Raw genomic sequence first — 13,763 nt, forward strand, 5'->3', positions numbered from 1 at the left:
TGGTTTGTGGAATTTCATAAAGCCTTTTGGGCTGTATATTCTTGTTAAATTGGTGTCTCTGTGAGGAATCAGGATTCTGGGATTCCAGTTCTACCACTTGCTCTTGTCACCCTCCATTTCTATTATTTTTCATGAGGAAATATTTCTAAAATATGTATATTTGCATAGTTTATTGAGCTGAATACACAGAGTATAACTGAACTTTTTTGTGTGACTCAGGATTATTTTTTAAAGTGTATTACAATAAACTACGTGTATCCATGAGACATAAAATATATTGGAAAAGTAGTTGATCCTTTGAATGTTCCTAGGATTGACCCTGGGATAAATCTTTTTTCTTTTTTTTAATGTCGTTGTTATTAAATTATCCTTTCAGAGTTCCCATTGTGGCTCAGCAGGTTAAGGACCCCATGTTTTCTATGTGAGGATGTGGTTTCAATCCCTGCCTTTACTTATTGGTGGGTTAAGGATCTGGCTTTGCAGCAAGCTGCTGCATAGATTACAGATGCAGCTGTGGCTATAGCCGCCCTATATCCCACATTGCTGTGGCTGCATAGGCCGGCAGCTGCAGCTCCAATTAGACCCCCTAGTGCAGGAACTTCCATATGCTGCAGGTATGACTATAAAAATAAATAAATTCATACATTCATACATACATACAAATTGTTCTTTTTATGTTTAAATCATTTGTTTTTCATAATGGTGTATCAGAGAAGAACATTGCCAGCCATGTGTTAGGTGTCAGGGGTACTCCTTTGCCAGTCTCTGGGCATTTTTCTACCTCACCTGGTCTTTTAGGTTGGGGGTGTAAGGGGAGCACATTGTGGCTTATTTCTTCTTTGTTTTCTGGCCTATTTATTCAGTAAACCTTTCTGAATTGTATGTGTGTATTAAATCATTTGAGAGTACATATTTAATCTATCAAATAGATCTGCATATGTTTTCACGTGTTTAAACAATAAAGGTCCGTTTTTGTATATTTATTCAGTAAAATACATACCTTTCTTTACGATTTTCTGATGTGTTAGGATATGAAAATACTTCTCTATGAAATGGTTTTCTTTTGTATGCCCTTACAGGTAGTGAACTTAGTAACATCCTGACCTCGTTTCGGGATGTCGTTATTGGTGTGGTGTCAGGAGTTGTTTTGGGAATATTTGCTCGGTATTTTCCAAGTAGAGATCAGGTAAATAAAAAATAATCTAGTTTTTGGAAGTACAATATTCAGCATTTCTTTCCCAAAATTGAACTTGTGGAAGATCCATGAAATAATAAATTTAATATTTAGTTCTCTTTCTCCAAAAGTAGCCTCCACTGCCTACTCTGTTTAAAACTGAGCACAGTTGTTATTGTGGCCCTAACTGAAGTCCCTGCTTCCTGATTTGGCAAATAAGGAATATCAGGGAAATGTACATAACGTATGTATATGTACTCTAAGTACCCTCTTCATTCTGTCCCACCCCTTTCTTCACTAAATTGCCTATTGACACCGCTTTTCCTAATCTTTTTCCCTCAAACTTTCCATTGAACGATTTGGGGAAAATATATTCCCATTTATTTGTGCATATTTTTTGACTTATTTTCACTCCTACTCTCTTTGACTAATACTACCCTATCAGACTAAACCCTTTCCTGCCCTAAAGGATATGCCATGACTCTTGGAGTTCTATAATTTCCGTCTTAATTTCCCTATAGCTATTGTCTGAGCTAAAGAAATATTCAGACATAATATTTCTTATGGATATGTTATATGGAACCACAGGTTCTATGCATGTCTTTTCTTTCCCTTTTCTCTTAAGTTGAAGTATTTTAACCATTTTATTGACATGAGTATCAGAGATGTGGCAGAAAATGAAACTTAATAATTGCAAATTTTGTCAGTTGATACCAGGTCTGTTAAAATATGTGGTGGGAAAGAAAGTCACAATTTTTGACATTATTCGATAAAACATATAAAGACATGACATCAAAGCGTCAGTAATAAATGATAGATAATATAAATATCATATATTTAATGTAAATTAACTTTCAAATATCTGTCTAATTCTAGGGAAAACTTCCACTGAAGAGAGCATTTCTTATTTTGAGTATGTGTATAACTGCTGTTTTAGGCGGCCATCACATTGGTTCACATGCAGCTGGAGGATTATGCACGCTAGCATTAAGTTTTGTTGCAGGGACAGGTTGGGCCAAAGAAAAGGTGAATATTTTTATGCACCATTTTCAAAAAAGATAAAATAGCCACTTTTTTACATCTATAATTGCATTTAGGAAATCTCATTCTAGTTGGAAGATGTTCCAGAAGTTTCTATCTTCAAGAAAAATGAATTAATCAATCAAGGACATATTCAGGAAAGGACCTGGAAATACACAAAAATGCAATCAGAAGTTGAGTTGTCACTTCAGGCCTCTTTCTTTTTCTGAAGTTTTATGTAATATGATTATGTAACTTTTACTGATTTAATTATTTTATTTATTAAAATTTTAGTTATGCAATTAATACATGAAAATATGCTCATAAAATATTAAGACAGTAAGAAGGTCCACATATGGAATACAATATAAAACACTCCTTTCCCCTACCATTCCCAAATATCAAAGCCCCTCCCCAGATCATTTCCTCTAATCACGCCTTTATTTGGAGACATTTAGATCGCTTCCTTTTTTTTTTTTTTTTTTTTTTTGCTTTTTTTCAGGGCCACATTTGTGGCATATGGAAGTTCCCAGGCTAGGGGTCGAATGGGAGCTACAGCTCCTGGGCTACACCACAACCATAGCAAAACAGGATCCGAGCCACATCTGTGACCTACACCACAGCTCAAAGCAATGCTGGATCCTTAACCCACTCAGCGAGGCCAGTAAGGCCAGGATCAAACCTGCATCCTCATGGATCCTAGTTGGGCTCATTAACCGCTGAGCCACTTCCATTTTTTGTTATTACAAACAGCACTGTCCTAAACAGTCCTGTTCATGTGTGGTTTTGCAAATGTATGAGTACTTCTATATGGATAGATTTCCAGAAATGGAATAGCTGAATTTAGAACTGGTGTATTTCTATTTTGATGTGTACTGCAAGTTATTCCTTAAAAATATTTTATTTAACACTGCTTACTACCAACAGTGTAGGAGAGTCCATAATACCTAAACCCATCAACAATCTTAGATATTATCAATTGTTCTTTTTTTTGCAATCTCATGGGTAAGAAACCATACAACATTGTTATTCTTTATATTTCTCTGATTGGTAGTGGAGTAAGCTTCTCCATATATTCTTTTATAACTACCTATTCATATTCTTTGCTCATTTTTTAATTGGTTTATTTGCCTTTTTATTCCTAATGTATAGAGTTTCTTTATATGTTAGGGCTACTCACCCTTTGTTATCTGCATATTGCATATAATTTTTGCTTATCTTCAACTTTGTTTATGATGTCTTTTGTATGGCAGTAAGTCAGACCTGTCAGTTTTTCCTTTTTGGTTTTAAATTCTGTATCTTAAGTATAAGAAGGATTTTTTTCACCCAAGATTGCATTATAAACATTACAACATCTTACATATTATAATTTAATACTTTGGTAGTTTGTTTTGCATTTAGTTCTTTAATCCCTCTGGAGTTTATTTTTGTGAATGTTGTAAGACTGTACGTGTGTGTATATATATATGTATTCATAGACATAGATATATATGTATATGCATGCATATGGGAGTTCGCATTGTGACTCAGCAGAAACGAATCTGACTAGCATCCGTGAGGACGCAGGTTCAATCCCTAGGCTTGTTCAGTGGGTTAAGAATCTGGCATTGCCATGAGCTGTGGTGTAGGTCACAAATGCAGCTCAGACGTGGTGTTACTGTGGCTGTGGCATTAGGCTGGAAGCTACAGCTCCAGTTTGACCCCTAGCCTGGGAACCTCCATATGCTGTGGGTGCTGCTCTAAAAAGACCAAAGGAAAAAAAAAATATATATATATATATGCATATGAATTGGATGTCAGTTTTTGCCAAATTATTTTTTGATCTATTAATTATTAAGTGATTTTAAATGCCTCTTTTAACATGTTCTAAGTCATATATATGTATATATACATATAAACTTACTTTTGGAATCTATTTAAACTTATCTATTCCTATGCTAATACCACTCTATTTTCTTTGTTTATTTTTACTATCACTCTTTAAGTCACTGTAGTTTTTTTTTTTTTCATGCTCTTAAGATTTTTTTAATTATTTATTTATTTATTTATTTATTTATTTATTTATTGTCTTTTTGCCATTTCTTGGGCCGCTCCTGAGGCATGTGGAGGTTCCCGGGCTAGGGGTCGAATCAGAGCTGTAGCCGCCAGCCTACGCCAGAGCCACAGCAACGCAGGATCCGAGCCGCGTCTGCGCCCTACACCACAGCTCACGGCAACGCCGGAACCTTGACCCACTGAGCAAGGGCAGGGATCAAACCCGCAACCTCATGGTTCCTAGTCGGATTCGTTAACCACTGCGCCACGACGGGAACTCCTAAGTCACTGTAGTTTTATGTCTCAAAATCTAATATAGAAGATTCCCTCTTATTGTACATATTTTTAAATATTTCTTGGGGAGTTGCCATCGTGGCTCAGCGGTTAGTGAACCCAACTAGCATCCATGAGGATGCCTCTCAGCGGTTAGTGAACCCAACTAGCATCCATGAGGATCGGGTTCGATCCCTGGCTTTGCTCAGTGGGTTAAGGATCCTCTGTGAGCTGTGGTGTAGGTCGCAGACGTGGCCAGAGATCCTCATGATTACTACTCGGATTCATAATCCACTGAGACACAATGGGAACTCCTAAACTTTATAAATATATTTTTTATTTTTAATATGTATTTTATAAATAGCAACCAGAAAACCCAGTCATAAGAGAAATAGTTATGAAGAAAGTTTATGCCATTAACAAAGGATGTCAGTGTTCCCTTCCTGGCTCAGTGGAAACAAGTCTGGTATCCATGAGGACTCATGTTCAATCCCTGGCCTCACTCAGCAGGTTAAGCATCTGGCATTGCTGTGGCTGTGGTGTAGCCCAGCAGCTGCAGCTCCAATTCAACCTCTAGTCTGGGAACCTCCATATGGAGCTAGAGCAACCCTGAAAAAAAAAAAAAAAAAAAGGATATCAAAGTTTTATATATCTCCACCTATGCAAAAAGATAAACCCAGACTGAGATTAAAATCTCTTCATCCAAATGCCTGGAAAAGAGCCAGAATACTCTTATGTCATTAGAGGTATTTCCATCAACCACATAATTTGTAAGTAGCACTGGGAGGGATTCATTCCCAGGAAGGGAAGCCAGACAGGCAAGCCAAATACAAATCTATTATATATGGGAGTTCCTTTTGTGGCTCAGCAGTTAACAAATCCTACTAGGACCCATGAGGATGCAGGTTTGATCCCTGGGTTAAGGATCTGGCGTTGCTTTGAGCTGTGGTATAGGTCACAGACGTGGCTCTGATCCCACATTGCTGTGGCTGTGGCAAAGATCAGCAGCTATAGCTCCGATTCTACCCCTAACCTGGGAACTTCCATATATCATGGGTGCAGCCCTAAAAAGAAAAAAAAAAAAAAAAAAAAGAGAGAGAGAGAATGTATTATACGGCTTGGTTTGATTTTTAAGGAGAAAATAACTTTGAAGTTTTCAATATGGGTCCTTTGGAAGCAGGTATAACAGCTTATCAGAATTCTTTTTTCTTTCTTTTTACAGCCACACCTACAGCATATGGAAGTTCCTGGGCTAGAGATCAAATCAGAGCCACAGCTGTAGGCCTACACCACAACCACAGCAACAGTGGAGGATACGAGTTGCATCTGCATTTGCAACCTATGCTGCAGCTTGTGGCAATGCCAGATCCTGAACTCATTGAGCAAGGCCAGAGATCGAACTTGCATCCTCATGGACACTATGTTGAGTTCTTAACCTGCTGAACCACAATAAGAACTCCCAGAATTTTTTTCCTGGTAGTTTGAGACATATCAGGATTTGGGTCCCAGGATAACAGTTAGTATAGGTCTTCCCAACTCTGAAATATTTAAATGATCTTGAGTATGTTCTCATCAGGCGTGATATCTTCCTATATCTGTTGAGTTGCTTTATAAACAACAGCCAGAACTCTCTTTTTTCTGCCACATTTGGAAGTTACCAGGCCAAGGAGCAAACCTGCGCCATATTGGTGACAAAGCCCCTTAACCCAATAAGCCACCAGAGAACCCCAAAATCTAGACTCTTACTACTCCATCAGAACATGTATGGAACTCCAAAGACCTAACCTGTTCAATGATAAAATTATCAAATAATAGTTTTGTTTTATTGCTTCTTAGATTTCTTTTAATCAAATTCTACCTTAGTATTTGTGTAAAACAAAGAATTAACCTACTCAGTTTTTATTGCTTTAACATTTTTTATACTAGTAAAATATCTTAAGTTTATTAAGTATTAAGAGAGCCTTTAAACTTAAAATGCAGATACTTTTATGTGTCACGGTAACTGAAACTGTATTACTCTTTTCTATAGATTAAAGTTCAAAAAATTATTGCAGCTACATGGAATATTTTTCAACCTCTTCTTTTTGGTTTGGTTGGAGCAGAAGTATCTGTTGCATCTCTTAAATCAAATGCTATTGGTAAGAATGATTAGAGACACAAAAATACAAGATTGGAAAATATTTAAGAAAACTGAATAATTTTATTTATGTCTTTGAATGCTGCAAGGACCTTCTTCAGAAGTTCATGTTATGATATACATTTATTCTTTCTTTACCATGTATACTCTTTGTAACCAAAGCAACCCTGAAAATCTTCCCTGAGTGATCTGAGGAATAAAGATGACAATTTTATTCTGAGGGCAAAATGTTAGATACCATCAGCACCTTTTGAATACTTTTCATTTGTAGTAAACATTCAAAGTCAGATTAAATAAATGTATCTTTTTATCTAATTTTTCATCATACCTCCACCATTGGATTATCACTAATACTTTTTTGTTTGTTTGTTTGTTTGTTTTTTGTTTTTTTGCTATTTCTTTGGGCCGCTCTTGTGGCGTATGGAGGTTCCCAGGCTAGGGGTCGGTCGAATAGGAGCTGTAGCCACTGGCCTATGCCAGAGCCACAGCAATGTGGGATCCGAGCCGCGTCTGCAACCTACACCACAGCTCACGGCAACGTGGGATCCTTAACCCACTGAGCAAGGGCAGGGATCGAACCCGCAACCTCATGGTTCCTAGTCGGATTCGTTAACCACTGCGCCACGATGGGAACTCCAATCACTAATACTTTATATAGAAGCCTCAATCATTTGTAATTTTTACAATTATTATTTTTATTTAAAAATGAAGATGTAAAGAGGCAATAGCCTTAAAATGCTTTCATCCCTTTTACAAATCATATCTCTAGGCATAAAGAACCACTTCTTCCCAAATACTGTGTTATTTATGTTTGCTTTTATCTGTTGTAGGCATTTGTGTTACTAACATGAGTTTGGCATTATTAATTCGAATTTCTTCTACATTTGTGTTGATGTCTTTCGCTGGTTTTAATTTTAAGGAAAAAATATTTATTGCTTTTTCATGGATGCCCAAAGCTACAGTCCAGGTAAGAACCTATTAAATCATTCTAATAATTTTAGTGTTGATTTTTTTTGGGGGGGGGTCTTTTTGCCATTTCTTGGGCCGCTCCCGCAGCATATGGAGGTTCCCAGGCTAGGGGTGTAATTGGAGCTGTAGCCACCGGCCTATGCCAGAGCCACAGCAACGTGGGATCCAAGCTGCGTCTGCAACCTATACCACAGCTCACAGCAACGCCGGATCCTTAACCCACTGAGCAAGGCCAGGGCTCGAACCTGCAGCCTCATGGTTCCTATTCGGATTTGTTAACCACTGAGCCATGATGGGAACTCCTGATTTTTTTTTTTTTAATTCTCAATGAAAAATGTTACTCTGGTTAAAAAATGTGGGCTTATTAGCCTTACTTTTAAAATGCTTGATTGTGAGTTCCCTAGTGGCCTACTGGTTAAGGATCTGGTATTTTTACTGCTGTGGCTCAGGTCACTGCCATGGTATGGGTTCAATCTCTGGCCTAAGAACTTCCATAGGCATGGCCAAAAATAAATCATAACTACTCATGAAAATTAATCTTAAAAATTCAGTTTTAAAAGTTTTTCTGAAATTATAAAGTATGCTTTTAATGACAAATACTTCTTAAACTTATGAAAACATTTTCTGTTTTCCCAAAATATGAAATGAATATAAAATGAATATATCTGAAAAGTGGAACTTTTACATTCTGTTGAATATCATAGAGCTAAATGTTATGACTTTAGAGACTCATTGATTCTTTTTAAAATATATCTTTCCTATCCCTGCCACCCATTCTACCATACATGAATGCATACATATATATATATATATATATATATATATATATATATATTTCTTTTTATGGCCACATCTACAGCACATGGAAGTTCCTGGACTAGGGATCAAACTGGAGCTGCAGCTGAGTCCTACCCCACAGCCATGGCAACACTAGATCCAAGCCACATCTGTGACCTACAGTGCAGCTTGCAGCAACTCAGGATTCTTAAACCCCTGAGCGAGGCCAGGAATCGAACCCACATCCTCAAGGACACTATGTCAGGTTTTTAATCTGCTGAGCTGCAATGGAAACTCCCACATATATTATTTTTTATTATGTATTTAATTTGTATGACTACTTGATTAATGACTTACTCTCCCAACTAGACTATATAGGAAGGATAGGAGCAGTGTCTGTTTTTTGGGTTATTTTTTTCTCCTAGCATTTAACACAGTGCTTAGCATGCAAGAGGTACACAGTAAATAAGCATTGCGTGCCTATAAGAATGAATGATGAATGAAAGGGAGGAAGGGAGGAAGGAAAGAAGGAAAAAAGGAAGGAAGAAAGAAAAAAGAGACCTTGTAATTGTCCTCTCTGATTCAGTGATAAGGTATTGATACTTATCGTCAGACTGTTTAACCTAGCAATGTAATATCTTGATTTCCTTAGATTCTTTTCTCCATTGTTTTTCTAAAACAGAAGTTTGTAGGTTTCAATGCAACAAAAAATCTTTATATGTCATGATTAAAAAAGCAGGTCCTAAGGTGGGCCAAGACTGCCTGTTTTGAATACCATGTTACTTGCAAGTTAAATTTGTAATCTCTCAGAGCCCAGTGTGTACATTCCAAACCTTTTGCCAGTTATTGTATCACACTGCCTCTTGGTAGGAAGAACAAGAAGAATATGAACAAAAATCCTAGGGAACCATGAGAAACCTTAGCAGTCTTCTTCTTTTTTTTTTTTTTAATTGTTATTTCCCCAACACATTTTTTTTCCCACTGTATAGCATGGGGACCCAGTTACACATACATGTATACATACTTTTTTTCTCCCATTGTCATGCTCTTTTGTATCTAGACATAGTTCTCAGTGCTACACAGCAGGATCTCACTGTTAATCCATTCCAAAAGCAATAGTTTGCATCCATTAACCCCAAACTCCCAATCCATCCCACTCCCCCCCCTCTCCCGGGCAACCGCAAGTCTATTCTCCAAGTCCATGATTTTCTTTTCTGTGGAAAGGTTCATTTGTGCTGTATATTAGATACCAGATATGAGTGATATCATATGGTATTTGTCTTTCTCTTTCTGACTTACTTCCTCAGTATGTGTTGTCTTCTTGCAGCCAGGAACCTAGTGGTACATGGTAAAGACAAGCAAGCAAAACCTGGTAACTTCACTTAGAACTCATAAGGTTCTTAAAGTAATTTGAGCATTCGAAAAAATATGCCATGGGGCAGCCAAAAATGAAAAAAAAAAAAAAAAAAAAGATATTCAAACAGGGGAAAGCTGAGATGACAACACAAAATCTGCCCCCCAGTGTCTGCATAGTGGTTTGTCACTATTTCACTTTCCTTCCAGATATACTAGAAAGAACATAGAATTGATGAGTAACTTATGAAAATTCCTCAGCACTTTTAAGTTCTGTCTCTTTTCTCATGGTCTAGTACTAGGTTTTATCTGTTTTAACAGAGCTATTTACTTTTATTATATGTTAACTCCTTTTAACATTTTTCTCTATGCCTCATCTTTTTTTCCCTCTAAATGTAGGCTGTATTAGGTCCTCTGGCTCTAGAAAAAGCAAGAATCAGCGCACCCCATTTGGAACCATATTCGAGGGATGTGATGACAGTAGCTTTTCTATCCATCTTGATCACAGCTCCAAATGGTGCTCTAATTATTGGCATTCTGGGACCTAAAATGCTCACTCGCCATGTTTCAAGCAGAACAGTGGAATTGGCAGGATTAGAATTACATTAAAATGTTGACTTGCCATCACCTTGCCTGCTTCTAATGAATTATCTTACATGAGAGAAAAATTAAAAGGTACAAATATATGGAGCCTGTACCTAGAACCAAGGATTTAATAAATATATGATTTCACCACAGAGCTTTCTTATGGCTTTTTAATCCCAAAGTTAATTTAATAAAAATAATATAAAAATAATGCCTTCTTAGTATTTGTGTATTCAAGAACAAAGTAAATTTATAAGTACCCTAGGAAAGTTTAAAGAAATCCATCAAGTTGGATTTATTGTCATAATTCAAACTAAGTATAATAAAAAATTAAATGAACCTAATGACAGAGAGATAAGATAGAATAAGTCTCTAAATAGGTTAGTAATTCAGTTAAAAAGATTACCAGAAAGAGTTCCCTTGTGGGGCATCAGTTTAAGGATCCATTGTTGTCACTACAGCAGCTTGGTTTGTTGCCGTGGTGCTGGTTCAATCCCTGACCTGGGAACTTCCGCATTCCATGGGGTATGGCAAAAAAAAAAAAAAAAAAAATCACCAGAAAAAATTTAAAAATAATAACGAGAATAAAACATACCAACTTTAAATGGGTCAAGTAAATGCGTTTTAAATTCTGGGTTTAGTGGCTATCTGAATTAATAATATGTTAAATAAAAGAACGACAGTTAAGACATACATCTTCTGCAGTACCCTTAAAATGACAGTCTGGTTTAATAGTTTTTAAATGAAACATTACCTGTAATTTTTATTTACAGATATAAAATTAAATCACAAATGGAGATAAACTGTGATTTTTCTTTTTTTATAAAGATTTTTATTTTTTCCATTATAGCTGATTGACAGGGTTCTGTCAGTTTTCTGCTGTACAGCAAGGTGACCCAGTCACACATAAATGTATACATTCTTTTTTCTCACATTATCATGCCTCATCATAAGTGCCCAGATATAGTTCCCAGTGCTATACAGCAGGAGTTTTTTCAACTAGTATAAAACAGTGTAAGAATTCAAGTCAGCCTGCAAAAAGGATTGGTAGACTCTTGTCCACATGAGATTTTCTTTTACTTGGTAATATAGAATCACTGTTCAATTCTGGCTGATGAAGTCTGTGTATATAAATCCATCACAAGCAAAATGAAGTTTCAGTTGTTTTTCAAGTTTCTTTAAAGTTAGAAGGGGAGTTCCCGTCGTGGCTCAGTGGTTAATGAATCCGACTAGGAACCATGAGGTGGCGGCTTCGATCCCTGGCCTTGCTCACTGAGTTAAGGATCTGGTGTTGCCATGAGTTGTGGTGTAGGTCCCAGATGCAGCTCGGATCCCTAGTTGCTGTGGCTCTGGCATAGGCCAGCGGCTACAGCTCCGATTAAACCTGGGATTAAACCTGGGAATCTCCATATGCCACGGAGCGGCCCTAGAAAAGGCAAAAAGACAATAATAATAATAATAAAATAAAATAAAAGTAAAGTTAGAAGGGTCATATGAAATATTCTCAAATAGTCTTAATGAATGGCCTCTTAGAAAGTGTTAGGATTTCTTTGGCAAAAGCCAAATATAGGGACTAAACATTACTTTGGTTTCTCTCCTCCCTTTTCTATATAAGCAAGCTATTAAAATAACACGGAATATGAATTTTTAAATTTATTTTATTTTATTGTCTTTTTAGGGCCTCATTCAGGGCATATCGAGGTTCCAGCTAGGGATCCAATTGGAGCTGCAGCTGCCAGCCTACAGCAATGCGGGAGCTAAGCCATGTCTGTGACCTACAACACAGCTCATGGCAATGCTGGATCCTTAACCCACTGAGCAAGGCCAGGGATCAAACCTGCATCCTAATGGATACTAGTCAGGTTCTTAACCACTGAGCCACAAGGGGAACTCCAGAATATGAAATTTACACATAAATGTAATTTAAGGCAACCAAAAGTATGTATCTATTCCTACTAAGACTGAGACCTTTCACAAAATGTATCACTAAAACTGTCAAAAGGTGGAGTTCCCATTGTGGCTCAGTGGGTTAAGAACCTGACATAGTCTCCATGAGGATGCAAGCTTGATACTTGGCCTCACTCAGTGGGTTAAGAACCCAGCATTTCCACAAGCTGAGGGATAGGTTGCAGACACTGCTTGGATCCAGTGTTGCTGTGGCTGTGGCATAGACCTGCAGCTGTGGCTCTGATTCAACCCTTTGCTCAGGAACTTACATATGATGCAGGTGCAGCCATAAAAAGAAAAAAAAGAAAGAAGGAAAACTGCCAAAAGTTGAAACACACCCAGATAATTTTGAAAGGAGATAAATTAGCTATTGTAGTAGTATTGTCTGTACATTTACAACTTTGCACATTTATGACACCTATGCCTCATTTTCAACTATTCTAGTGCTAAAGTTTTAAAAGTTTAAACTGCACCAGTGTTTTGACTTTTGTTTAAGGGAGTTCTCTTGTGGCACAGTGGGTTAAGGATCCAACCTTGTCACTGTAGCATCTGAGGTCACTGCTGTGGCGTGGATTGGATCCCTGGCCAGAGAACTTCCACACACTGCAGATGTGGCCCCCACCCCCGCCCCCAAAATCATAAGAGCTAATTATTTTTACTAATAAGAAAACAAAAATATATTTACATTCATAAGATAGTATTTTACAGGATTTCCTATTGTGGTTCAGTGGTAACAAACCTCACTAGTATCCATGAGGACACCAGTTCAAACCCTGGTCTTACTCAGTGGGTTAAAGGATCCACTGTTGCCATGAGCTATGGTGTAGCTTGCAAATGCAGCTCGGTTCTGTCATTGCTGTGACCGTGGTTTAGGCTGGCAGCTATAGCTCTGATTTGACCTCTAGCCTGGGACTGTCCATATACCACATCTGTGCCCTAAAAAGCAAAAAAAAAAAAAAAAAAAAAAAAAAAGAGAAAGAAAAGAAAAAAGAAAAAAAGAAAATACTATTTTACATTTACAGGAAAATTAATCTTAAAAATTTTTAAATAGAAAGTAAATCTTAATAAAAGAAAGATACAGTAAATCATTTTCAGAGTTAGGACACATGTTTTTAAGGGGAAAACTCATTTTTGTTATTTATGATTTTTATATACTTTTTTTTTTTTTTTTTTTTTTGGCTTTTGCTTTTAAGGGCCACACCCACAGCATATGGAAGTTCCCAGGCTAGGGGTCAAATCAGCGCTACAGCTGCCACTCTATGCCACAGCCAAAGCAATGTAGTATCCAAGCCACGTCTGCAACCTACACCACAGCTCACAGCAATACCAGATCCCCAACCCACTGAGCAAGACCATTGATCAAACCCACATCCTCTTGGATAGTAGTCAGATTTGTTTCCACTGCACCACAACAGGAACTCCTGATTTTTCTATAAATTTAATGTGTTAAATTTGTTTTATATGTTCATTAGACCAAAGCATTCTACTTTTTAA

The 13,763-nt window shown here is 37.1% G+C and overlaps 1 protein-coding gene across 2 annotated transcripts in view; it reads left to right on the forward strand.

The window, feature by feature from the left end:
* SLC9B1 (solute carrier family 9 member B1) overlaps positions 1–13,763 on the forward strand; it is an 82,595-nt gene that overhangs the window by 65,718 nt on the left and 3,114 nt on the right. Inside the window, exons 9-13 of one of the 2 annotated variants that reach the window (XM_013989374.2) lie at positions 1,080–1,186; positions 2,051–2,200; positions 6,531–6,639; positions 7,469–7,605; positions 10,137–11,173. In XM_013989374.2, the coding sequence (XP_013844828.2) occupies positions 1,080–1,186; positions 2,051–2,200; positions 6,531–6,639; positions 7,469–7,605; positions 10,137–10,346 (713 nt within the window). In that variant the 3' untranslated portion in view covers positions 10,347–11,173. Of the gene's footprint in view, positions 1–1,079; positions 1,187–2,050; positions 2,201–6,530; positions 6,640–7,468; positions 7,606–10,136; positions 11,174–13,763 lie in introns of those variants that run through there. The other variant, XM_021100732.1, reaches the window with a different exon arrangement.

The sequence above is a fragment of the Sus scrofa genome, chromosome 8 (genome assembly GCF_000003025.6).
Source record: "Sus scrofa isolate TJ Tabasco breed Duroc chromosome 8, Sscrofa11.1, whole genome shotgun sequence".
Taxonomy (NCBI): Eukaryota; Metazoa; Chordata; class Mammalia; order Artiodactyla; family Suidae; genus Sus; species Sus scrofa.